Raw genomic sequence first — 27,264 nt, 5'->3', positions numbered from 1 at the left:
TCTTGCCCTCAAACAATAAGAGCCAGCCTAAACATTACAAAAGATACCTGTAAGATCATGCCAGTGACCTTACTTCCCCCCTCAAAAAAAACAAACAAAAAAAAAACAGGATGCTTAACTCTTTCCCATTTGTTCACTCAGTGATTCCTCCTGACCTTCCACAGTTCCATGTCCATAAATGTGCTTAGTAGTTTTAGAATAGTAGTTTTAGAGGCAATTTACAGCAGTGCTTGAATTATGAGGAAAGGGGGACCTCTTAATGAAATTCTCAAGACCTACCCTTCAATTTTAGTCCTTCCCATTGGTTATCCTTATCCACATACCCAGATATGTTTTCACAAGGAGCTCTTATTTGAAGAAGGGAGCAAGTTAGAATCATAGAATCATAGAATTGGAAGGGGCCATACAGGTCATCTAGTCCAACCCCCTGCTCAACACAGGATCAGCCCTAAACATTCTAAAGCATCCAAGAAAAGTGTGTATCCAACCGTTGCTTGAAGACTGCCAGTGAGGGGGAGCTCACCACCTCCTTAGGCAGCCTATTCCACTGCTGAACTACTCTGACTGTGAAATTTTTTTTCCTGATATCTAGCCTATATCGTTGTACTTGTAGTTTAAACCCATTACTGCGTGTCCTTTCCTCTGCAGCCAAAGGGAACAGCATCCTGCCCTCCTCCAAGTGACAACCTTTCAAATACTTAAAGACGGCTATCATGTCCCCTCTCAACCTCCTTTTCTCCAGGCTTAACATTCCCAAGTCCCTCAACCTATCTTCATAGGGCTTGGTCCCTTGGCCCCAGATCATCCTCGTCGCTCTCCTCTGTACCCTTTCAATTTTATCTACGTTCTTCTTGAAGTGAGGCCTCCAGAACTGCACACAGTACTCCAGGTGTGGTCTGACCAGTGCCGTATACAATGGGACTATGACATCTTGTGATTTTGATGTGATGCCCCTGTTGATACAGCCCAAAATGGCATTCGCCTTTTTAACCGCTGCATCATACTGCCTGCTCATGTTTAGTTTACAATCCACAAGTACCCCAAGCTCTCGTTCACACACAGTGTTACCTAGAAGCGTATCCCCCATCCATTAGGCATGCTTTTCATTTTTCTGACCCAGATGCAGAACTTTACACTTATCTTTATTAAATTGCATCTTGTTCTCATTTGCCCATTTTTCTACTGTGTTCAGATCTCGTTGAACTCTGTCTCTATCTTCTGGAGTATTTGCCAGTCCTTCCAATTTGGTGTCATCTGCAAATTTGATGAGTAGTCCCTCCACCCCCTCATCTAGATCATTAATAAATATGTTAAAAAGTACCGGGCTGAGCACTGAGCCCTGAGGTACCCCGCTACTCACCTCTCTCCAGTCTGATGAAACACCATTGACAACAACTCTTTGAGTGCGGTTCTCTAACCAATTTCATATCCACCTAACTATCTAAAAATTCAAAATGCAGTCCTTCAATTTATCCATCAGAACATCATGGAGAACCTTATCAAAAGCTCTACTAAAATCCAAGTAAACGACATCAACCGAATTTCCCCGATCCAGCAAACCTATCACTTGGTCAAAAAGGAAACCCAGTTGGTCTGACAGGACCTGTTGGAGACAAATCCATGCTGACTTCCTTGGATCACCAAATTGTCCTCCAGATGTTTGCAGATCGCTCCCTTTAATATCTGCTCCATTATCTTACCCACAACAGAGGTCAGACTCACTGGTCTATAGTTTCCCGGGTCATCCTTCCTCCCTTTCTTGAATAAAAGTTGAATAAAACATTGTTAGTCTTAAAGATACCCCTTGGTGCAAACTTTGTTCTGCTGCTTCAAACCAACATGGCTACACACCTGCATCTATACAATACCCTATTAGAGAAAAAGGTAGGAAGGTATCTAGCTGCAGCAGGACCTCTCCTATTCTTTGCTCCTATTATGCTTGTGAGAGGTGGCCATCAGAAAACTACCTCCCACCAACTGAGGGAAAGGGTGTCGACCAAGATCCAATGTGCATAGTGCAGCATGGCTGATTATTCCATGGTATGTGAAATTCCTGCACTATCCTGTCTTCACAGCATGATAAAATTACATTTAATTAAACTCAGCCCTTCTAATTACTTAAATTGACATCGAAACATGTAATATCCCATAAACCGAACAAGATCTAATTAAATTTTTCAAAAGTGAATTATGATTCAGTATGACATTGACAATCCGGTAAATAGAAATAATCTAGAAAATACATGATATTTGCAACTATGAAGCTATTTGATTTTTAATTTTCTTTCACACAAAAATGATTGGACTAAGACTACCATATTCTACATAGTTAGGTTGCTTACAGTGCAGTTCTAAGATCTTTCTAAACCAGTTGACTTCCAATGGACATAGAAGTGTGTAATTGTCTTTAGGATGGTACTGTTAGGATGCAATCCTAATAATAGTTTACTGACTGTAATTCACAATGAAAAAGACTGAACTTAGTTGTGAGTAGATATGCTTTGGATTGCAGCCTAAAGTAATACAAACAACTTATATTAGACTTTTACTTTCATGTTCTTTAATTGCAACTTTATCCTGCCTTTCTGCCATTTTGGAACTCAAGACAGGGCTGATAGGGGGCCTCATCATCAGCTTCTCAAAAACAGGGATTTCAAAAGGCCACTGACTTCTCAGAGAGTCACCACATTTTCAACTTTCCTTTAACAGATTATGTCCACATTGGAGTGAGCTATTACAGCTGCCTGAGAAAAAGCACTGTTTGATGTCTGTAAGCATAGTCAGCAATCAATAATTTGAAATTTGTGCCATTTGTATCCTTAAGAACTGGCACATCATTTTTTATTTCATTTAATCTGCTTACCGTAGATGAAAGCAGGGGTTGAACTGGTGCCACAAAGAACATTTACTCATGAAATGGTGCTCATTTATCCAACAGTAAGTATATCATTTTGACATTTATTTGCAATATTAATTGTATTTATTGATTAAATTTTTGCACATATTGTAAATTGATTCAAAATACCACAGAAGGTGACATTATTTTGGTAGGTGCATGCAACTATGGTGAATAATCTCTTTCAAAAGGATATTGTCTGTTGTCCATAAACATTTTAAGTGAAAAGGTAAAATGGAGAGCTAATACATTAAAATTGACTTTTCCACACCTGACAAGTTGGACATGAAATAACAAAATGTTTTAAAATCAGGATTATAAAATGCACTAAAAGATACATTGTGGAAACTGAGAAAACACACAGCAAAACATAATTCACTCATCTTCTGTTATTCCCTCTCTACTGCTTCACTGACAAACCTAGAGGTTCCAGGTTGTCTTGTGAACCAAAGATGGGAATTCCTGATGATTTGTATGTGGGTCTCTGACCTAGTCACCAGTCAAACAAGACTATTGGTTTTGTCAGTATTGACAGCAGTTCTGGAGCAGGAGCACTTCCTGCAAGTACAAGATATTTTGTATTGACAGAAGTGAAGTGATGGAATCCCAGACTGCTACATCCATTTTGCCTCAAATCCTTATGAAAGTTTCCTTTAAGGCCCTAATATCTCTGGCTGCTGTCATTCATGCAATGTATGTGATAATCTCACCAGATGCCAGCTGGTGGGAGGGAGTGTGAGTTGGGGACACGTACATCACAGTTGCTTTGATGGCATGATGGCAAATCCAGAAGTGATGTCATTGAATCATAATGATGTTGGAGTCCAAAATCACAGGCTTTCTGTGAAATCCTGGAGTATCACCCCAACATGATGACATCATTTCTAGCTTCACACTATGTAATATTGTGCTGTCAGAATGACAGCAATTCCTATCCCTCCCTCCAGTTTTTCCTGCATTTCTGTATTGATTATTGGCCGTGGCAGACTGCCAGGTCTTCAGGCAACTCTAATGCAGAAGGGGTGACTGGAGGAGAGTCCTCCCTGCAGCTCAGTAACCCCACCCAAAGATGACTCGTAGCTCAGTCAGTTAAGAAAACAAGCCTTGATAAAGGGCTAAAGGGGAACTGAATGTCACCATTGTGAGTTTGGCTCTGCACCCCCCCCCCAATTGGTTTTAAGCAAAGCTTTGATAAGGAGGTTCTGCTTGGAGCTGGAGTGCTGTTTCCCCATTTAGTTGGACCTAAGGAGATTTTTCTTTGCCCCAAAAAATGTTCTGGCAAAGAGTATAGTGTTGTGTTGGAAGCTTCCAAATGAAAAAAAAAGAGTGCTAAAAGAAGTCTCCAGTGCTTCTGTGCCACACTTCAGGGATGCACAGGCATCAATGACACAATGAATATGCCCTTATTCATCTCAGACAAGACTCCCAGTACACCAGTTCCAGTATTGTGGGGTTTTATTATGAAATGCATCAACATCCATTCAGATCAGAAAGACTACAAAAATTGTAAATCAGTTCTATCTAGCTTGATTCAGAATATTGAGAATAACACCTTATACACCTTTCCATTTTATTACACTACTAGTAATCAAGCCCGCTGTATGAGTAATACAGTGGGCTCTAGGCACGTACCAAATCGTAGGAGGCCCGTCGGGCGGCGGGGCCTCTCCCGGGCGGCGGTCATTTGGTGGGCAGGGAGTCCCCGGCAGCCGTGCTCGGCGCAACTGCCGGGAGCTCCCTTCCTGGTGGCGTGACGCGGCGTGACGCGCCTGGCGGCCTGATGCGCCTGGCGGGCTGACGCGCCATAGAGGCGGAGGGCAGAGCGGCTCCGCGTCAAGGCGAGGGCGCAAGCGCGGCGGCCATTTTGGAAGCAGGCGGACGGCAGCACAGAGTCGCCTACAAGCAACATGTCCCGAAGAGATGATTCCAGAACGACGATCTTCTCCCCAGAACACCGCCTCTATCAGGTGGAGTATGCCATGGGGCACGCGGGCAGCTGCGTCGGGATAGTCTGCAACAACGGGGTACTGCCGGCTGCGTCAGGCCGCCAGGCAGGGAGCCCTCAGCAGCCACGCGGAGCGCGGCTGCCGGGGACTCCTTCGGTCGGCGGCCTGATGCGGCGAGAGGCGCTTCGCGCCTCTCGCCGTGTCAGGCCGCCGGGCAGGGAGCCCCCGGCACCCGCGCAGAGCACGGCTGCCGGGGACTCCCTTGCGGCCAGCCGGACGTGTTGGAGCAACTGCGAGCCGCGCTGTGCGCGGCTCGCGCGGCTCGCTGTGCGCGGCTGCGCGGCTCGCAGTTGCTGGGGCTGGGAATCGGAGGGACCAATTGGCAGGCGCTGCGCGCCTGCCAATTGGTCCCTCCGATTGTCTGTCCTGAGGAAGGGTCCTATCCGGACCCTTCCTCATCACGGACACATCCCGCCTTAGGACCCCTTAACGCTTTATTTAGTCCGTGGCGCCCGTGGCGCCACGGGCGGTTTAAAGATGTATTTGGAAGCCAGTTGGGTTGGGCCTATCCAAGAGTAGCATCATGTTATCACTGACAGGTTCTATCTGAAAGTTTTGTCTACTCTGACAAATGGAGAATCCCCTGAGCCACTTGCTATCTTCAGCCAGAGATACTGAATGCGATTAAACTCTTCTTCAGCTATATATCCCAACTGTATGATTTTGGTTTGTGGCTCTCCACCTTGATCCTGTGTTGAATAAGCTGTCCTGGGGAGAAGCCTCTTGCATCTAGTCTCTGGCCATCAGATTGTACACTCTTGACCAAAGAAAGGTACACTCTTTCTATCTGGGATGGTCATCCTCTTCCACCAAGGGCACAGTTTCAGGGGGGATGCACATGGAACAGTGAGGGAGGTAGGGGACACTCACCTAGCCAGCCAGATCAGCCAAATCAACCCTGGCAATCAATGGGGTGAGAGATGTTGCAGCCAGATAGCCCTCACTTCAGATCATTCTCCAGACCTCTTTGTGACTGGTCAGTCTGCCTTCAGCCACAGAAAGTATCTGCTATGTTAGCATTTCTCTAATAAAAGCTCTGTTGCCTCGTATCTAATTTCTACTTGTGGGAATTTCTACTTGTGCCCACCAAAGCTACACTCCTTTGCTTAGGATATGTTTGCCTTCAGATATGCTGCCTATCTTCTTGGTCATCTCCTTGCTTTTACCCAGAAAGTATCCCTAAGACTTCTATTTGGCATACTTAGACACTCACTTTCACCTGTCTCTTTTTCCAGTTGTGGAAATATAGATTTAAAAGAATCTTACTGCCTCTGTGTGTGTGTGTGTTTGTGTGTGTGTTTGTGTGTCAGATCTTCACTAAAGTGTGGGCTTCTACTGGCCTTTCCCCTTCTTTGCAAGCTACCAGTGATTTGGAAGCTAGCCATTGATCACATGGCCTTTCTTCTCTTCCGCTTCTGAATTACTGCATGTAGCATGATTTTTTCCAGTTCCAAAATACCTGTGACTATGCAGCTGCAGAGGTACCAAGTGATATATGAAAGATGTCCCTGCTTCTCTTTCACTGCGGACATTTCCGCACATCATTAAAAATACTGTTACGCCAGATGAATGGTGTAGTGCTAAATTTAATCATGCCTCCAGCCCCTCCTCACTGTTTTGCTGTGTCAATTTTGTCTGCCGCCTTTTCGCGCTACTTACCCTCCACATCGGCTGCTGAAATAATGGAAGACAGCAATGCACTTTATAGGTGACTCTCTTCTGCCTGTCAATCAGTCCAGGCAACCAATCCCCTTTCTCCATGCTTTAAAGGTCCCATGATGCCCACTAATTTTTTTTAATTCATATTTCTCTGTTTAAATGTCTATGAATATAATCATATATGCACAGCACTTTTTGAATGCTACCCCTTATGGAATCACGAGACTTTTGATACTTTTAAAAATTAATCTTGTTCTTGATTGGGGAGGGGGGATTTTAGAGAGACATGCTTTGTGTTACAACTTTGGGAAACTATTTTATTTCTAGTATCACCTGCACTCTTATCCGACTATTTGTTACTCCAGGGTGTTAGACATTTTAAAAAAGACATTCTCATGGGAGAGTGAGGCAGGTGTGAGGACAGGGCAAGGCAGGCGCCTTTAGCATGTTTGAGCCTCCGTACCTTCCCTCTGCTGGTGTCCTGCTGGTTGCTCTCCGGTAGCTAGCACTAAATTCATCTTTGTCAAACCAATAGCAAAGATTATCTTTCTTTCAAAGCAGTGTGATACACTCACAGGGGTATGACTATGATGGGTCTTTCTTTTCTCCCCCATATTCTGCCCTTCCAAGTACAATTCTGGCTCAACCACTTAAACTGTGAATAAGCACCACTTTCCCCAGACACATCATATTTCCTGCTGACTCCTCCTTTCCATTTTCATTTAATACAATGAAAGAGTTGCTGGAACTTGCATCTTATGCCTTATGCCTTATGTAAGATTTTCTCCAGTGTAATTTCACAGAATGTCCAGATGAAGGATAAAAATAGTGCTGTAATAAAAAGGGCTTTGATGGATGGGTTATGGGACTGCCCAATCATCAGATTGCTGTGCTAGATGTGAAAATTAAAATGGTTCTCCTTTCAGTAGCCAGGCCTGTGCTGAAAATTACATGGCAGGATATCCACTTGTCAGGCTGGTTTTGTCCACACTACAAGCACTTCAGTTATTGAAACCCTCTGTGGTTATAAGAGATCCATTTTTATGGAAATGGAAGTGTAAGCATGTACTCAAGTGTGAAGCCTGTATAGAGTGATTGGCTGAAACAATATCAAGTATACAGCCACAGACAATATGGAGATAATTTTATTCTGTATCTAAACACATATGGATAATTGTTTATCCCTCAGTGGAAAAAAATTCCCCAGCCTGTTTTCCTATTGATATTCTAAGACTGAGGGACTTTGGAATATTCAGTCTAGTGAAGAGGAGGCTGAGAAGAGACATGATTGTTCTCTTTGAGTATTTGAAAGAGAGGGCAGGGAATGGTTCTATTTGAAGGTGTACATCTCTTCAGGGAAGGGATGTTGCCTCAAGTGAGAGGGTATGCTAAACATCAATATATTTTTAGAAATTGGCCTATGCAAAGTGCCTTACAGTAATCTAGTCTCAAAGCTATTGTGGCATGGATCCAGGTGGCCAAAATGGCCACGTCAGAGTAGCACTAGACTGAGTTAGAAGAAAGCATTTTTGCAGTTGTATTAACTTCCTCCTCCAGCAGTAATGGGTTCTAGTATAGCCCCCACACTCTTCACTAAGTTAAAGATCAATATAAAGGTAGATTGAGAAAAGTAGACCTGATGTCCTTCAGATAACCTTGTCCACTGTTACCAGACTTCTTATCGACGAATCACCTCAGAGGAATGGCAGTGTTCTTAGGAACCCAGTATGAAAACATTTTACTGGAATTAACTTTCACTTGTGGTCTTCCCCTGAATTTTCCTTTTAAAAAGCATGAGATTATTTAAGTAACAGCTAGGGGGCTCCATCTGTCCATATTTGAGCTTATAAGACCCCAATGGATAAAAAGGAGTACAAATGTCCCAAGGTGTGTTGATGTCTTAGGCAACAAATATTTCATTTATATTAATCTCATCATTTTTCTAAAAGGGCTGGTGTCCCTATGCATAATTAATTTCTGCATATTTGTTGATTTCAACAAAAAAATCAGGAATTCTTTTATCATTACTAATGTTTAGTCAGCAATGAAAATGGAACTCTCAAAGGAATTTAGGAATAAAGCCATATCAAGTGCATATATTTACCAAAGGGGAAGGAATCTGTTTGTTAATAATATATTATTTCACTGGTTAGAAAAATAAGTTTCGGAAGAAAGTTTTTGGATACCTTTCATACTGGCCAAGGAAAATTTATTATCAGATTGGATCTTCACATTTCTATACAATGTGAAAACACATCAAGGGCAACACCCATTTTTTATCACCTTCAACTGCCTTCCAGCAAATTTTGTCTGAGACCAGCCTACGTACCACAAATGCGCTTTGAGCTCTCTTTTCAATGTGCATATAGCAGTAGCATATCGGCAAATCAAATGCTGGGATATATAAAGAAGAAGAGTTGGTTCTTATATGATGCTTTTCTCTACCCGAAGGAGTCTCAAAGTGGCTTACAGTCACTTTCCCTTTCCTCTCCCCACAACAGACACCCTATGAGGTGGGTGAGGCTGAGAGAGCGCTGATATCACTGCTCGGTCAGAACAACTTTATCAGTGCTGTGGCTAGCCCAAGGTCACCCAGCTGGCTGCATGTGGGGCAGAAAATAATCAAATCCAGCTCACCAGATTAGAAGTCCACACTCCTAATCACTACACCAAGCTGTCAGCCATTTGCTGGTTAATCCATGACTGTCTGCTCTGCTCTCTCTTGATGTTGGAAAATGAAAAGCCCCTCAGCCACCTGCCTGAAATGGGTCACCTCTAGGACATAGGCTGGTTTCTTTCCAAGGAGGCATTGGAAGCAGCAAGAGCACTAATGATTTGCTCTCCCCTCACTACTGGGAGAGAAAGCATCACACAGCTCAATTTCTGCATTTTAAATGGCCTGTCTTTGGCAACTGTTTATGGGGCAATTCATTCCTCAACGACAGTGAAGAGGAGGCGTCAGGCCAGTGGTTGCAGCATACAACAGTGTTCCATTTGCTGATATTAGACAATTCCACATTAAAAGGATGCAATGCAATCCAGACTGAAAACCTCTGTTTGATATCTGTCTTTACTCAATCACTGCATCCCCCCTCCCCATTTTTGGTAAGAGGAAAAAGAAGAGGGTAGGTTCCTTAACCCTTCATCCTTAGTCACTTGAGGGGAGTGGGAGAAATGAGATCAAGATGGAGTCAGCAACTCCAGTTGCACTGACTTAGTCGTATTCAGGGCAAATAGGCATTGGTGATTTGGAATTTTTGTTCTATCACTAAACGTTTTTGTAGCATCTTTCCCCACAGTTGGTATTGTTTCTACATCAGTTGTTCAATTTGGGATTTCATTTGTGCCTGCAATGCGCCCTGGAAAAAAATAGAAACTGGGACAATGATGCATTTGCATCTTCTACTGAAGGACAAACTCTCAGGCTCTGCCAGCAATAGCCAAGGAGCAGTTTCTCCAATAGTCAGGAGTGGGGCAGTCTCCACTTCTGGGAGAAGCTCCTCCTTATTGGCAGGCAGAGTCATCGATCTTTGTGTGATTCCTGGAAGGGATATGACCGACTTCATTTTCATACATTTTGTCCACAAAACAGCATCACGGTATTTGAGACAAATCTTTTGCTCTCAAAGTCCATGTGTGCTTCTGCCTCATCCCTCTATTTTGCTTGGTCTGCACTCATCTGGCTTCAGATAATCTGTTATATAAAATCTCGTCATCCTGCCTTTTCACAATGTTGAGGCAGCTTGCAGGAAAAACCATGAATGAACCCATGGTTAGCTCTTGCAAGTAGCCTACACAGGACACACAAATCCAAAACAGAAACTGAGTGAAATCCTTGCTCAAATCTCTAATTGCTGATGAATGGAGGACTGGGATGGAGCCATGCAGATCTCCAATGGGAAGGCACTGTACAGAAAAGAGAAACAGAAATGTCATGGCAACATTTCTCACTGCACTGGGAACTTTGCTGCCCCGGCTCGCATGTGAGAGCACAAATCTGGTGCAGATGAGATGCACCGTGTCAAATGCTTCCCCATGTGGGCGCAGGAAGAGGCTGGGCAACCTGCCCAGACTCAAACTCCAGCCTGCAACCCAGTGTGGAGCCTTTGATGCAGAAACGGTCTTCAGAGGAGAGACACAGAACAGAACTTGCAGTGATGATCTCAGTTGGAAAAACAAAAAAATAAGGAAATAGAGGCCCTTGACTATCCTCGACTGCATAGGGCTTTATAAGTCAAAATCCGCACTTGGAATTGGGTCTGGAAACAAAATGGCAATTGTGAAGATCTTTTAAAATTGGGATGATAGATTGACTTAGAGAAATTACTGTAGACAGTCAGATGGTGGGCCTTTGTTCATAAAGTCACAAGGCAGAAGCAACTTGAAAGAATCTAACAATATTGACAGTAGCTGACTCCAATAATAAATGAGTAGCTGCATTGCGAACCCATCAGAACTTTCCAACTGTTTTCAAATGAAGTCCCATGTAGAGTGTGTTGCTTTACTGTGATCTGGAGGGGATTCGCACACAGATTACTGTGGCTAGATCCTGCTTCTCAAAGAAGGACCATAGCTGGAAACAGACCAAAGCAAGAAAAAGGTGCTACACACTACAGGGGACATTTCCTTCTCCATCCGTAATTCTGGATCTAATTGCACTCTGGAGGTATGAAGCTGTTCCTTCATGGGGAGTACTATCCCCATTCTCTGTAGAAACATCTGTTCTGTTCTTCAGAGGGGAGGCTTATAACCTCCACACATTCTAGAACAATTTAGCTGGTTGGCAATCCATGGATGCTGTGGAGGCTGAGAAAGCACTGTACTGCCATCACCTCCTCAGAGAAGTGATAATATGCTCTTACTTGTGCATGGTTCTATTTATTTCAAGAATGACTCCACTTGTGCTCTAACTGTCTCCTTCTGTTTCATTACCCTCAGCTCTCCAGGCAAGTTCTGTAGAGAGGGAGTGGGCATCTCAGAAACACAATCTCAAAATCTGGGCTTTGATCCACAGTGTACCAAGAGAGGTAAAGAACCTTCTGAAAGACCACAACAATTCTACATCCCCAACCATCGAGTCTAGGTTGATGTACCACTGAGTAACAGACAAAACTGTTATCATCTGATGTGCCCTTCCTTCTGTAGTCAGGTCTCAGTGGGATTATATGATAGATGACATATATTTTGGCAGTAAGTGACCTGGCATTTAATACTGGCACTTTTACTATCTGATGGTAACACCATATGGTCAACAGCATGGCGTGAAGAAGGAAAACGCTTTAAATCAGGATACGTGTTAATTTTCTGACATTAATTCCTCTAAACTAGCTTGCTCTTCTTCCCAAGCCCTTCCTGCTCCCCATCCAAAGAAGCAGATAGCCAGGCAAACCCACACTCCAAGCAGGAGTGAAATCAGCACAACGCTTGCAGGCCAAGTGTTAAGGAGATCCAGGAAGGCTGCAGGCCTTTGGTTTTTGCACTTTGGCTCACAGCTCTAGCAAAGACCAGGCTTAAATGTCTGGGGGGAAGTGGGAGGCAGATCTTCCGCAAGGTTGTCCCTAAGATGATTCCTCTTCCAATTCGGCCCTTTGGCAAGCAGAAGGCATAAATATTTGAGACAAAGGAATGGACAGATGTTCAGCAGAGTGGTATCTCAGCTGACTCTGGTGTTCCCGCTTCCTCCCCTTGTGATTTAACTTCCCCTCTCTGCCCTTAGCATGTTTTCTACCATTGTTGGCCCTGCTAGCATATGAAAGAAAATAACCCTTCTTCTTCTCATTCTCATGGAGCTTAAATTTGTGAAGGAAATATCTAGAAGACATGGTAAATGTGTATCATGTATACTGGATACAGTCCAGTTCCTGTGATAATTTGGCTTCCCTGCCAGTACGATGTTAATATTGTTTTCCACAGTATGCAGCAGTAATGGACTTCTTAAGAGTCACTTCTGCACAGACAGGCAGCTTGCAAAGCACACCGTAGGTGAAGACTCAAAATACCATCCTTTTCACTCTCCATTTCTTTGGTTTTACTTCTGGGACTTATACCCTGCTTTGCAGCTGAATAGCCTTAGCACTAAGGTACTTTATAAAGAGTAAAAGCAATCAATCCCTGGCCCATATATAGTCGTTTAGTCACTTAACCAGATTGTACCAACAAAGTAAGATTTCAAAGCCCATTGTATGTAAGCACACAGCACATTGTGTTGTTAACACAAATTGCTCACAGCCTTTGAATTCAAATTCCTATATGCTATTGGCTGATCTGTTAAAATATTGCAGTGGGCTTGGGTAGGCACAGATGTCACTATCCCTTTGTGAAATCAGAGAAGTTACAGTGATGGCAGAAGTAACAGGGCAGGCCTACTGTGATATTATAGCAGATCATTATATTTAAAAAGACATTTAGTTAGACCCATCACAAGTGGAGCAGCTGCCTCTTCCTCTTTATCCTAAAACTAGATTTAAAGCCCATTTCACATTCAAATGAAATGGGCACTAGATGGCATAGGGGAACCCCCCTGCCAACCACCAAAGGCTCCCGCGTGGGCAGCGAGGCGTGGCGCGCCATCTGTGGGGCCGCAGCAGCTGTTATGCTGCTGGCCCCTGCGTGCTCGGTAAGGCTTCCACGCGGCCGGGGTTGTGAGTGTGAAAGGCGGCCTACCTTTTGTCTCACCACGCAGCTCCTGCACGGCCGGGAGCTGTGGGGACGGCGAATGTCGGCGTCTCCGAGTCGGGCGGCGATGTGCTGGAGCGCAGCAGCGGCGGGCCAGGCACGGCGGTGGTGGTGGCGTGCGAGGCGCGGCGCTGGGGCCTAGCGGCTTGCCGGGGAGAGGCTGCTCCGGCGGCCGGGAGAAGGCAGTGCGGCCCCCCAGAGGAGTCACTGCATCGGCTGGCAGTCCACTAATGCGGTGATTCCCTGGCCGGGCGAAGCAGCCAATGGGGAGCCGCGCGATTCGGCTGCTTGGCCCGGGATGGACACTCGGAGGCTACTTGACCTGGGATGGACACTCAGAGGGGCCAATCAGGAGCCGCAAAGCCCCTCTGAGTTTTTATCCCAGACAGGGCCCGCCCTAACTCCTCCCAGAGAGCCCTTACTACATTATTAAGTCCGTGGTGCGCTGCGCCGCGGGCGGTTTAAAGATAACGGTGAAAGGATGTGGTAGCTCCTGGGCCTGGGTGAGCACAACCTTCCTTGTAACAACCCACTCTTCACAATGAGGGCAGTCCCGGCATAGGTATAGTGGCAGCCACTGCCTCACCACCTCCTCACAAGGGGCTGACTGGGCCTGGTAGCACTGGAGGTCCTTCAGACCAGTGGCCCATTTGGAAATCTGCAGGCAATTTGAATAATCACACAGGGCCTGAAGCAGGGTCACAGATGCCACTTTGGGAAAATCAATTACTGCACTGCATTCTGCTTAAATTGCACCCAATTTAAGTAGGCACCCACTTATAGGAGGTGAAAAAGTAAGCAATTTCCTTCTTTTGTTATTGAGAATGATGAGATAGATGTAGTGATAATTATTCCTCTACCATTTATTTGCAACAGGTAGCAATTAAAAAGAGTCTTTCTACATTGCTTTTCTCTTCCTGGATCACCCAAGTTAGTACTGTTGCTGAGATGAGGGCAGAAGAATGGGGCTGCAAGAATTTGCAAATGGACCAAAACCTCCCAGGACATTGCTCTGAATGAAAATGTCTCTCTCATCTGTGTCACTTTAAGTCCCAATTAGACAAAAAAATAACCACAATATGAATACATGACTCCCCTACCCCTTAAAACAACCAGGAGTGGTGATCCTGGTGGTTCTTTTTCTTGGGGGAAATTGATCTGTGAACCTGATCCATTTTCCTCCTTCACAGCTAATTGTCAGGGCTGAATTATACTTCTAGAGTTCCACTAATATTTAGTTTTAGTCTAATGCAATCAAAATTTGTAAAAGGGAGACAAGTCCCCTGCCATATAAAGAGAATGCATATACTTATGTACATAGATTGGCTTGTTGCTAAAAACACAAGTCTGATGAGATGGACAGCTTTCTATAGAGTTGAATTTTGGTAGACCTCTGAGGCCCCTCTCTAAGGTACCTTATGTTCACTTAACTAACCATAGTGGACAGAAGATCTGGCTATTGGGCAAACCAGGATAGGCCACTGACTATATCAAATAATAAGTTGCTGCTGTGGGGCTTAGGCATTCCTGTAGTTACTTTTGCATGATGATATCTGTGTGCTTATTCTGATCCTGTTTATCTGTGAGAAGAAAGCAATGAAGGTAGGAGGATCAGCATCATTAGCTGCTCTGGTTAGACCTCAGAACACTGTGTTCAGTTTGGAGCCCCGCAATAGAAGAATGTAGACAAACTGGAACATGTCCAAAGGAGGGCAATGAAAATGGTGAAGGGTTTTAGATCAAGACGTAGGAGGAAAGGTTGAAGGAGCTTGGTCTATTTAGCCTGTAGAGAAGATGATGACGAGGTAATATGATAGCCATCTTTAAGTACTTGAAGGGCTGTGACATAGAGGATAGAGCAGGCTTGGGAGATGGTAGATTCTCCTTTGGAAGTTTTTAAGCAGAGCCTTGATAGCCATCTGACAAAAATGAACTTAGGCAGATTGTAAGTGGGTGGACAGAAGGGATTGTGTCAGTGTTTGGCTCTTGTGGCCATTTCATGCATTCTTCAGGGGTTGGATTAGCTTACCCTGGAGATCCTTTGCAACTCTATGATTCTATGATCATGAAAATACGAATTAAGAGTACTGATATGGTATTGTAGATTATTGTTTCAACTGCTAAACATAACTTCTATAAGCAAACACAAATTTATCAATACATTTCATATTTTTTCACGAGTCCTATGATCACTTAATAACTGTTAGCTGATCCTCAAATGCATATTCTGTAACAATAAAGCTCAAATTCTAGGTCTGGATTTTTTTTATTTAATTTAAATTTTTTATTTTTTTAAACTGTGTCTCTGCATTGCTTTTCTATCTCTGGGTCATACAAGGCACTCCTATTGCTGAGATGGGGCAGAAGAATGGAGTCTTGAGAATTCATAAATTTTTAAAAGTGGTCTTCCATCCAAGTAATAACCCAGGCTGAACCTACTTAACTTCAAAGATATGATGGGATCAGGTTAGCTGGGGTTATCCATGTTAGGGCACAAATAAAAGTGCAGGATTTTCAGTACGGCTGGGCATGAACCTCAAAATTCCAGTTGAGTTTAGGGTTTAGCCAATGAACCTGCCTGGTTAGTGCTTGGTTTAGTTGTTAGGAGCATGGATTTCTAATCTGGTGAGCCAGGTTTGATTCTGCACTCCCCCACATGCAGCCAGCTGGGTGACCTTGGGCTCACCACAGCACTGATAAAGCTGTTCTGACTGAGCAGTAATATCAGGGCTCTCTCAGCCTCACCCACCTCACAGGGAGTCTGTTGTGGGGAGAAGAAAGGGAAGGCAATTATAAGCCACTATGACCATTTATGCACTGGAGGTTTTATGCCGGGCTGCAGCCTGGAGATTTAGTCATGGCAGGTTGCCTTACCTCTTTCTGTACCCACATGGGGGAGCATTTGGCCTGGTGCGCCCCATCCGCTCCCAATTTGTGCTCCTGCACAGGAGCTGGGGCAGTGAAGTTCCCAATGTGTAGTCTTTGAGACTCCTTCAGGTAGAGAAAAGCAGCATATAAGAAACAACTCTTCTCCTGCTTCTGCTGTTACTTCTGCTGCTGCTATTTAGGGAGCTATTTATTCCTAATAGGTCAGCTGCAGACCTCTAGTGCTCAACTGAATGGCCCAAACAGCCACATTGAACAAAAATAGTAAATTTGGGTTCTGAACTGTGCCCAGTTCATGCTGAATTTCAGCTCATGAACTGGTTTGTGCCCATCTTTTCCAGTTCTAACTGGCCATTGATCTCTAGGTGTTTTCCTGAGATAATTTACTTGCCAAAGCCTGGAACTGAACTGGGGACTCTTCCAAATGCTCTGTAACTGAGCTAGAAGTGCTCCTTTATCTGGAATTAGTTATATAAATTAGGTGCTTTACATAGGTCCATATAATTGCTATGCTTTGTTCTGTTCATGATTTGGAACAGAAAGGGGTAATGATTCCCATTTGCTGAAAGGATTATTTTGAGAATGTGGAGAGAGTAGTGTATGATTAGCAGGTAGGAAATTTCTCATGAACAAAGCAGAATTCTTCACATCTGACAACATCAACACCGGAGGTCAGAGCCTTTGTTCAGGGCCATTAGCAAAAACTCACAGTACGTTTGCAATTGGTTCTTTATAACCATGAGGGCTAGAGAGGTAACCTTTCAATCAGGAATGTTTAGTATTTACATAAATTTTCAGTGAATATTTTGTGACTGCTGTTAATACTTAGGGCATTTCCACACCTGTTAAATGTAGTGAAATGCTTACCTTACATAGTTGTTATAGTCCAGCCTCTCCATATGACATCGCCAACATCCAGCATCTGGGCAGAAACCGTCTGGCTACATCCTCTATTTTAAAGCGCGAGTTCGGGAATCACATAAAGTGGATTCACCTATTTATTTAGTGCTAGGTGCCAGAGAGCAACCAGCAGAGGGAGCGTATGGAGGCTAAAACATGCTGAAGGCACCTGCCTTGTCCCACACTCGCATCTGCCTCCCTCTCCCTTGTTCCCCAGGACAGGAATCTCTTTTTTTTAATGGCTAACTTCCTGGAGCAATGAATAGGCAGAGAAGCATTAAGGCGATGCCATAAATAAAATAATTTTTTTCAAACTTGTGACACAAAGCATGCATCTCGAATGTTTTCTCTCCCCGCCCCAAAATCAGGAATGAGATTAATTTTTAAATGTCTCAAAGAACTCATGATCCCATAAGGGGTGGCATTCAAAAAGCACTATGCATCCATGCATAGCCATTTCAATAGAGAAGTATGCATTATAAAAAAAAATTAGCAGGCATTGTGGGACCTTTAAAATATGGAGAAAGGGAATTGGTTGCCTGTATTGATTGACAGGTGGAAGCGGAACACATATAAGGCATGTTGCTCTCTTCCACCATTTCCAGCAGCACTTGTGGAGGGTGAGATGCATGAAAAGGTGCAAAGGTGGGATAGCAGAAAAGGTGAGGAGGGACTCAGAAGTGCAAAAATAATTTAGCACTTTGCCATTCAGTTAGCATAACGCCTTTTTATGATGTGCGGAAATGCCCTTAGATTTCTTGCTTCTGATTGCCAATCATCCTTACAGTCTCATCAGATTGTTGAAGCTGCCTAATTGTCAAATTGTTAAAAGTTTAAATTCTTAAACTAAATTTTGTGTAAAAAGTATTGTCCAATATATGGACCATTGATTCAATGGCTTTTAGAAATGTCCATTCCATGTCAGCGCACTGGCAACTTGTCAATTATCAGATATATTGCATAGAACAGATTGTTATTCATTCTCTGCTTATTTTAAGCCTGCTCCATATTTAGTAAAAATGGGATAATATAACTTATTATGGAGTGCATTTAAATAATACTAAAAAGAAACGACATACTTTATTACAGGAAGTCTGCATACCTTGAGTGGATTCTGTGGCATGAGGCCAGCATGCAAAGAATTCTAAAAGAAATATAATAATTGTCTATAAATACAGTCTTGGACCTGAATAGTATCTAAGAAATAGACTGGCTAATCCATTGATCCTGTTCTGCTGGGAGCTACTGTACCAGTGTCTGCTACTCTGTTTTTTTGTCAACATAATCATTATTCTATGAAGTTCCAGTCAGAAGTCCAACCATGGTTCTGCAGAGACAAAAGCAACATAGGCAGAACTTCACATAATACCCCATTAACTCCTCTGCCACCCATAGTTGCAAAGAAAATGACAATGTTTTTTAGTCTTTCCAAGTGACAACTGAATGTCCGCATGATGGCATCTAACCCACTGCACTACAGACAGTCAGAATATGACAGCAGTTCCTTCCTTCCTTAACATAGACTGCTGTGAAGGTTCCTCAGCTAATGTGACTAACTACAAAACCCAGAGCTTTTGGCAACAGAAGAAGCCTTCAAACATTCAGGTCCAGTCATGGAAGAGTGCTATACCATTTGTACCCCTTACTTCCCCCACAGCTCAAAGGGTGGAAGAGGTACCTCAAGAACAGAAAGGCTCCCCAGGAGAAAGTTCAAATCCTGCTGGAATTCCACAACATTGGCTGTTTTTCAGTAGTCAAGGAATAGAGGAAGCCACTACAGGAAGTCCCGGCACTAACAATTGCTTGGCTTGGTAGCTCATTGGAGGAGGACACTACCATAGGACACAGGAAATGATGGTTTGGAACTTGCCACAGGAAATTACTAAAGTCATTTCAAAGGAAATCTTACTTTTGGGGTTATTTTGTGGCCAGCAACAAAGACATAAGAGGAGGAAACTAACACTGCAGCCCAGGTTTCACAGTACAGCTCTAAGCACACAGCTGTGCATGAGTCTACAGTAGGTTCCCTCAGGGTCAGCAGTCTTGCAACCTTCCCTCATGCATGGTAACGCACAACAGAAGTGAACAGGTCCAAGTGGAAACAGCACAGGGTCACCAGCTGCATGAGTCTACAGAGAGATAGGTAACATACATACTTCTGATGCAGCATAGTAATATTAATGTACAAGTTTATTTAGACAGTGACAGACCAGATGGCAGATAAAACTTTTAAAACAATATAAAAATTGAAAATGTTCAGTTAAATTAGCAAAAAGGACCTGATGATAATGGTTGTGTTTTATCGTTCTGAATCATGTGGGCACAGAACTTGGCTATATGGAAGTAGTATTGAAGTAATCAGGGAGTGACGCAAGAACCAAAGTCCTCATTAAGGTAACCCATGGTTGAGAAAGCGTGTCATAGAGCAATTGTCTTAGAGCTCTCTCAGCCTCACCTACTTCACAAGGTGTCTGTTGTGGGAAGAGAAAAAGAAATGTGTTAGTAAGCCACTTTGTGACTCTTTTGGGTAGACCAGCTCTCCTCCTTCCAAATATAAACTTCTTTAAAGAACAGCTATATGCAAAAGCAGTATATAAAAGTCTTCAATGGATACATCAATATATTAAATTAGAATGATTTTTCTTGCAGTTTGCTGAGACCTTGATGTTTTTAGTGTGCTGTGAAACTGAAGGGTAAATCATTTCTCACCTGCTCCTTAGCTCATTGTCTTAAAAGTCCAAACACACAATTGTCTTGTTAGGGTTGTTGCAGGATTTCTATATTAATCATTGGTTTTCTTTGTTAAGCAGTAGTCCAGTAGCATATATCTTATAATAGCAGGTTATTTAACATTTTTTGTAATTTTATTTTGGGCAAATGGTGATTTTTCATACATGGCTGGCTTCCCTCAGTGGACTCCTGACAGATTTATAGTTTCAAGAGGAAATTATATTTATACTGTGTCTATGAAACCTATTAAGCTTATGGAAGTAAACATATTATATTTGAAGCTTCAAAAAATAATCACATCATATCATCCAGATTCTACTTGAACACATTTGCAAGGTCAATTTGGGGCTACATTTAATTAGTATTTCAGAAGACACGAATACGCTTATCTGCTAGGAAGATGGCTTGAAAGGGCTTTGGCTTGGATACCCAGTACATGGGGGGTGGGGTTGGGGGGTGGCTGCTTCAGCTTGCAGAATGTGATTTTTGTGCTTCCCTCTCTCACAGGGGATCCTGAATCCCCCGTGAAATCCCATTCTTTGAATGCATCAATAAACATGTGGATAGGAATAAACCAGCAGACATTGTTTATTTGGATTTCCAGAAGGCTTTTCAGGACAAACTTTTGCAAGTCAAGGGATAAGAGGACTGGAAATTGACTAAAGAACAGGGAGTAGGAATAAATGGACAGTTCTTGCAATAGATGGATTTGTATTGAGAGCAATGTTTTTCAACTGATTTATAAATGACCTGGAGTTAGAGGTGATTAATTAGGTGGCCAGGTTTGCAGATGACACTAAATTGTTTAGGATGGTTAAGACAAAAACTGCCGGGATGAGTATTAAAATGGCAAATGAGATTCAATGTGAGGAAATGGAAAGTGATGCATATTGGGCCAAATAATCCCAGCTTCACACAGACTGATCTGAGCTGGCAGCAACAGACCAAGAAAGGGACCTTGAGGTGGCAGTAAATAGCTCAATGAAAATATTGACCCAGTGTGCAGCTTCTATGAAAAAGACAAATTATAACAGCAGTAGAGAATAAAACTGTGACTGTCATACTGCCCTTATGCAAATCTATAGTGAGAGTACAATGGGAATATTTTGTACCATTCTGGTCACTACAACTGAAAAATATATATTGAAGTGGTTCAGAAAACAACAACCAAAATGATCAAGGAGCTAGATCGGCTGCATCAGGACTGGTTAAAATGCTTCGGGCTATTTAGCCAAGAAAAAAGGTGAATTAGGAGAGACATGATAGTTACACATTTATGCATGGTATGGGGAGAAAGAACCAGAAGAAACTTTTCTCCCTCCCCCATACTAGAACCCGGGGACATCCACTGAAGCTGAATGATGGGAGATACAAGTATCTCTTCACACAACTAATAAGCTAATTGGTGGAACTTGCTGCCATAGGATGCAGTCATGGCTTTAAAAGGGGAATGGACAAATTCATGGAGGAGTGGGCTATCAATGGCTACTAATCATGATGGATAACTACTCTCTCCAGCACCAGAGGTAGTATGCCTCTTTACATCAGCCATTGGGGAGCACAGGCCAGGATGATCATTTTGCTGTTGTTCTGCTAGTGGGCTTCCTAAAGGTAGCTCATTGTGTGAACAGAATGCTGGACTAGATGGCCTTTAGTTTGTCTAGCATGGCTCTTCTTATGTTCAACATTACTTTCACGGTAGAGGAAAAATATTAGATGAATAAGAATTTTTTGTTTTTGTATTCTCTTGATCAGAATAGGTGAGAGAATTTGCTCCTCTGCTTCCTTGTGAATCCCAAAACATCTGTAAATATTGAGGAGGTGGTAAGGTTTTGCTGTATGTGCATTTGGGATAAAATCTGGAACTGAAGTCCATTTTTTTTTCAAGAGAGTTTTTATGGGGGGGGTCGCTATGCAAGTAGCAAGTGTGTGAAAACAACTAACAGCTCTGCTTGAACCATCTGTCATGAAGTTGTGACATATGTTTGCTTTGTTTATTCAGGAGCCAAGTGTAAATTGAGACACTGAACTCCTATTTGGCTGAAACGATGGCATATCCGAATGTGTATCAGAACTGCATGTCTGCGCATACATCTCTAAGCCTCATGAAATTTTCAAGAGATCTGCTACTCGGAAAATTCTGCACATTTTACATGCATACAAGTCTAGCACACAGCAAATACTTTGGTAGTATCTGGGCTTCTAGAAGCATTCAGTTATAAATTGGAAGCGAAATGCTCTGCTCCTCTACTGAGCCACTTGGTCAGGAACAATTAGGCTGCTCTTTTTCTCTACATCTTTCAAGTACATCTTTCGCTACTTCTTTGACTTTGCAATCTCTAGTCCCTTGTAGTATCACTCGGTCCTATTAGATAAAAGAGGACTCTGGCAGTTTTTGCATTGGGTGAGGCAAAAACACCAAAACAAGAATTGGTGTGTGGTTTGTGGTAATAAATCAGAGCAGGGGGCACTTCACACTTGAAAAGAACTAATGGGCCTGCTGCAAAGGGTCCATGATGCACAACTCATTTCCTAAGGGCTGCAGGGTGCAAGGAAGGTCTCATGATGCTTTGATACCTTCTGGGCTGCAAGACACCACCTGGTGCACAGGCCTGCCCTTGTTCGGTGGCTCTGAACCCCCACTTAGCAACCCTCCCCCTTAGACTGCGCTACTCTTCCCAATCAACAAGGCCTAGAAAGGAGGGGCGCCCCAAAGCGTTTTTGCCTGTGCCTAGGCACCTGGCAGGGAATTCTTCAGGAGGAGGTGCCTGGCAGCCACGCTTTCATTGGGAATATTGTGTAAATGGCCAGACTAACAATCCAGTGGAGGACCAAGCATGCAGTCTGAGGTAGGATCAGTCACCAATAGGTCCTAACCATCGAACTCGAATGATCCCCATTGAGGGATCCACTCAGTTTAAACCCATCAGTGGGATCCAGCCAATGGAGCATGGCCACAAGCAATCCCTTTGTATTGTTTTCCCAAACATTATAAAGTTGAAGTTGCATGCAAACAATCCCTACCTGATTGGCCCTCCCTGGGAGTGAGCTACCAATAGGGAGAGAGCACACTCCCATTGAGGGCCAATCAGTTCAAATTTCACTCTGCCAATGAGTTCTAATTACAGTATTTGCTGGCGTATAAGACTATTTCCCCCCCCTGAAAAACATGCCTCCAAATGGGGGGGTCATCCTATACGCCGGGTGCACTTCAGTTGGAATAGACATAGCTGCCCATAGTGGCCCACAGTACTGTAATGTAATGTAACAAACTCTATATTTTGAGTGGAAATGTTGGGAGGGGTCGTCTTATACGCCCAGTCGTCTTATACGCCGGCAAATACGGTAGTTCAAACTGCATGCAGACAACTCACTCCCTACCTGATTGGCCCTCCCTGGTGGTGTGCTGCCAATAGGGAGAGAGGTCTCTTTTCTAATGAAGGCCAATCTGCCCTCTTCTTCCTCTTCCTGCTGCTTGCTGGGTGGAAGAGCTGCTTGCCTCTTTGAAATGCTCTGCTGCTGGTAAGTTGTTCCACCCTTAACCTCTTCTCACCCTCCATCTCGCCAAGGAAAGGAGGGAAGCCAACTGCTTCCTTTACTTCCTGTGCTGGTCTCAGGTTTCAGTTCTGTGATGGAAGGAAGCACTGATGATCTGCCAGGGAGGCAGAGATATTCAGTATTTCAAAACCAAAATGTCAAGGGACAAACAGAATGCAATTAATGTCCTGAGTCCAGTGAGTCAAGGGTTCCTTCAAGTAGTCCAGCATCAGCAGAAGGAGCAGGTCACAGGTTGTGTCCACAACCCAGATCTCCCAGCCTCAAGTTAATATAGGTTGTCAGCAGCCTCTTAGTCCTCGCTCTGTGATAACTCACAGTCTTCTGCTGTCAGCAGCTGTCTTGCTAACATGGTGTGGTGCCTTTTAGACTGGAGCTGTCTTTCAGCACATAACTGGCATTACTTAATGGGCTCAGGTGAGCCAGGTGGGCTGACAAGGCAGGGAGCTTCAGCTGGAGGCTGGACAGAGGAATGAGGAGTTCCTACTACAATTTTGGAATCTAAACCCTGGTTTGCCTGCAGCCCCATTCCCTCCTGCTGGTCAGATCTCTCTGTCAATTGAACATCTGGCTAAGCTCTCATCCAGCTGAGGCTTGGATGAATCTGGGAGCTCCTGGCAAGGCTTTTCCTCTGAGAATTCCTCCCTAATGGAATCTGGGTTCACAAAACCTCCCCATGGCCCTGCAGCTGACCATCGGAGCACTCTGCTTTCCCTCACCCTACCTCTCCTTTGAGAGGCTGGGGGGGGGGATCCAGCAGCCTTCTCCACCCATTCGGGCCCTTGAGATGGGAGATGGGAAGGATGCAACACCCCCATAATGCCCCCTCCTTTAGGAGATGTGGGAGAGGAGGATGGGTCAGCCCATCCCCCATGGCCTTCTCTGTCCAACCTGGCTCAGCCATTAGAAGCAGGAATGCAGTGGCCCACCCCCATGGCCTTCTCTGCTTGGTCTGCCCTTTGGGAGAAGGGGGGGGTAGGAAGGAGGCAGCCATCCCCCGTGGCCTTTCCCACCCAGCCTGGCCTTTGGGAGATTTGGAGGAAGGGGCGGGAAGGAGGAAGTGCCCTGTAGTCTTCCCTGCCTGGCCCAGCCTTTAGGAAATGGCAGTAAGTTGACAGCCCTCCCTGCAGCCCTCCTGGCCCAGCCTTTGGAAGATGTGGGGGGTGGGGGCAGGAAGGTGGCATCCCACCTCTCTATGGCTTGCCCAGACTGGCCTTTGGAAGATGTGGGATTTCATGGGACGGTGGGGTCAGTGGAGACCTCTGTAGGTACTGTTGAATGGAGGTGGGGATAGGAGAACCAGTGCCCCTCCAAAGCAGTTGTTTCCTTCAGAAGAATTGATTCCTTCCTCCCCTCTCTTTCTTTCTCTGTCTCGTTCTCTTTCATACAGTCTTCATCTTCTCGAAGATTTCCAGGCCTCCACCTGGAATTTGGCAACCTAAATGGCTGCATATGGCGGAGGAGTTAGGAATCAAACCCAGCTCGTGAGGTTAGAGTCTGCTACACTTCACCACACTGGATCTCAAGATCGAGTAGGGAACGGGGGGGCACAAAATCCAGGAAGGTCACAGTGCAAGTGTGTGCTACTGCCCATTGTACTCCAGGGTGCAACAGGCTTTGCCTCTAGTGCAGTGGTTCTCAACCTTCCGAATGCCACAACCCTTTAATACAGTTCCTCATGTTGTGCTGACCCCAACCATAAAATTATGCAAGTGTTCTTTCACAGAAATTAAACCGCAACTGACCAATGGTGTGAAGATCCATTGTTCATGATTATTTATAAATTGGTTTTTCCACCCGGGGTTTCTCAGTTTAGTTCTGCCTCTTGTCCAACCACTCTGATCTTGCTCTTTTCCACTGCTCCAGACAGAGGAACACGGTATCTCGATCTACCCCGCAAGGCTGTTGTGTAGATGCCCCCTCCCTCGGCCAAGCTGTTTGCCCTGCTGCAACCCCTGTGAAATGGTCTTTCGCAACCCCCAGGTTGAGAACCACTGCTCTAGTGTGCATATATTGTGGGGTTTCAGGGGAATGTTTTTCAGTGCGGTTTTGAGACAAACTCATATCATGTTCTGGCACCAATAAAAAGCTGCAACAATTCCAGTTTCTGTGAGTCATTAACCCACAAGATCCATCTCGGACCTAACAGGGAGCTTCTCCTGTTCTGCGTCGGCAGTCAAGCGGGACAGACAATCAACTTTGCAGAGCGGAAATTTGCCTCAGCTGGTCTCCAACTCCACAGCCCCCGGGCTGCGGGTAGGAAATTGGTCCCTGTCGTTCCCAGGCCACATGGCTGGATCTCAGCGCCAGTCCCCAAAGCCTCCCTTTCCCCGTTCTAACCCGCAGCCGGCGTGTAGCTCTGGCGTGTAGAGAGCGCGGCTTGCCCTGTGCCGATCACTGGAACCCGACTGGGAGGAGCAGCGGCGGCCAGAGCCAAACTTTTGGCAGAGGCGCCGGGGGAGCGCGCGGCCCTTGGGTTCGCAGAGCTCCCGCTTGCAGAGCTCCCTGCACCTGCCGGAGCTGGCCCGGCCTCGCGATCGATAGCGCGCTCTGCTCGCTGCCTGCGCCTCCTTCTCCAACAGAGGGGGCAAGGCGAGCTCACCAGAGAGCCCGGCCGGCAGCCGCACAAAAGGCGTCGGGGGGGGGGGGGGGCTCAGCCTTTCTCCCCGCCCGCCCCACTGCACGAGGAGACACAAAGCTCAGCAGAAGCAAACCCGCCAGGCCCGCGGACTTGGGCAGAGGGAGCCAGAGCCGGAGAGACTCCGCGATGACTTGGAGGCGCCTGTAAGGGCGGAAGAGAGCGGGTTTTCCGGAGCGGTCTTGTGTGGCAGCGGGACGGAGAACGGGCGCCTGGAATTTTGTTCTTCTCTCTCCCCCCCCCCTCGTCTCCTCCTTCCTATTTCTTGGGAGTCCCTCCCTGGGGGGGAAAGTGCTGCCCGCCAAAGAGGCAGGCGAGTCTCCGGCTCCGTGTCGCACTCGCACGCTCCCATTGAGAAATCCACGCGTCTGCTTTCCGGGATGCTGGGATGTGAGCTCTAAGTGAGAAATCTTCGCCTTTTGGGGGGCTGGTTTGTTTGGCGGAGCGGTCGCTCTGGGTAGTCCCTGTGGACTGAAGCGCGAGGAGGGTGGGGTGGGCATTTTCGTGGCACTTCAATGGATATGAACTTGGGGGCTTTGGAATCTCTCCGCTTTGGAATATCTATATGCTGATTGCCATTTGGAGTGACAGGCGGAAGCTCGCTTAGGGGAACGAGCAGCGAAACGGCAAGATGTCTTTGGCCACCTTCTACTTCGTTTTGCCCCTAATGGGTAAGTGTCTGTACGTGGCTCCATAAAGCCTGGGGCTGGCGTGGTGCACCCCAATAGCCGCTGCTTGCCAGCTCTTGTTCTATTAGGAGAGAACAAGGAAGTTTTCGGTAGTCTTTTTTTTTTTTTAACCTCTCATCCCTTTGCATGAACTGTGCCCAGGTAAAGCTCACAAAAGGTACTGCCTGATGCTTTTAAACTAGATTTTAGCAAGTTGGAAGGGAAACTTTCTAATAATTGCTCATCTTTGCTAACTTAACAGGAGAGGAAGTGTGGATCTTCTTCCATAAGAGAAACAAATTATTTCTTTTCTAAGGTGTGACTCTCCCAAATGCTTTGGAGCTCGAGTCTGCACCTTTTGACAAAAAGCATGTTGTGTGTGTGTGTGTGTGTGGGAGGGGGGGACACATGCCTGCATGTTCTTGTCAGCAAGAAAGGAAATAAGGAAGCTCATGGACTGCAATTCCCCTTCCCTTCTGCAAGGAAATCCTGGTGGCTGGAGAGAAACCCAGGAACAAACAAAATGTCAGGTTTTGCCTTTCCAGTAGAAGATGTCATGAGCACAGCCATTCAAAGGGGGCTGGTGGAGTGTGAAGCCCTGGGGGGTGGGGAGATCACTCAATGGGGAGACGGCTCTCATCTGGTGGCTTG

At 45.0% G+C, this 27,264-nt stretch overlaps 1 protein-coding gene across 3 annotated transcripts in view; it reads left to right on the top strand.

Annotated features, from left to right (window-relative positions):
* The window catches only part of GFRA1 (GDNF family receptor alpha 1), a 445,406-nt gene that overhangs the window by 179,303 nt on the left and 238,839 nt on the right, over positions 1-27,264 (top strand). Inside the window, exon 1 of one of the 3 annotated variants that reach the window (XM_077349876.1) lies at positions 25,562-26,616. The exons of the other annotated variants lie outside the window; for them this stretch is intronic. Within the exon in view, the coding sequence (XP_077205991.1) occupies positions 26,577-26,616 (40 nt within the window). The 5' untranslated portion in view covers positions 25,562-26,576. Of the gene's footprint in view, positions 1-25,561; positions 26,617-27,264 lie in introns of those variants that run through there. 3 annotated transcript variants of the gene reach the window in all.

The sequence above is a fragment of the Paroedura picta genome, chromosome 8, assembly GCF_049243985.1.
Source record: "Paroedura picta isolate Pp20150507F chromosome 8, Ppicta_v3.0, whole genome shotgun sequence".
NCBI classification, from domain to species: domain Eukaryota; kingdom Metazoa; phylum Chordata; class Lepidosauria; order Squamata; family Gekkonidae; genus Paroedura; species Paroedura picta.
Note: the sequence above shows the minus strand (reverse complement) of the source record. Positions and strands in the feature narration are given on the sequence as shown.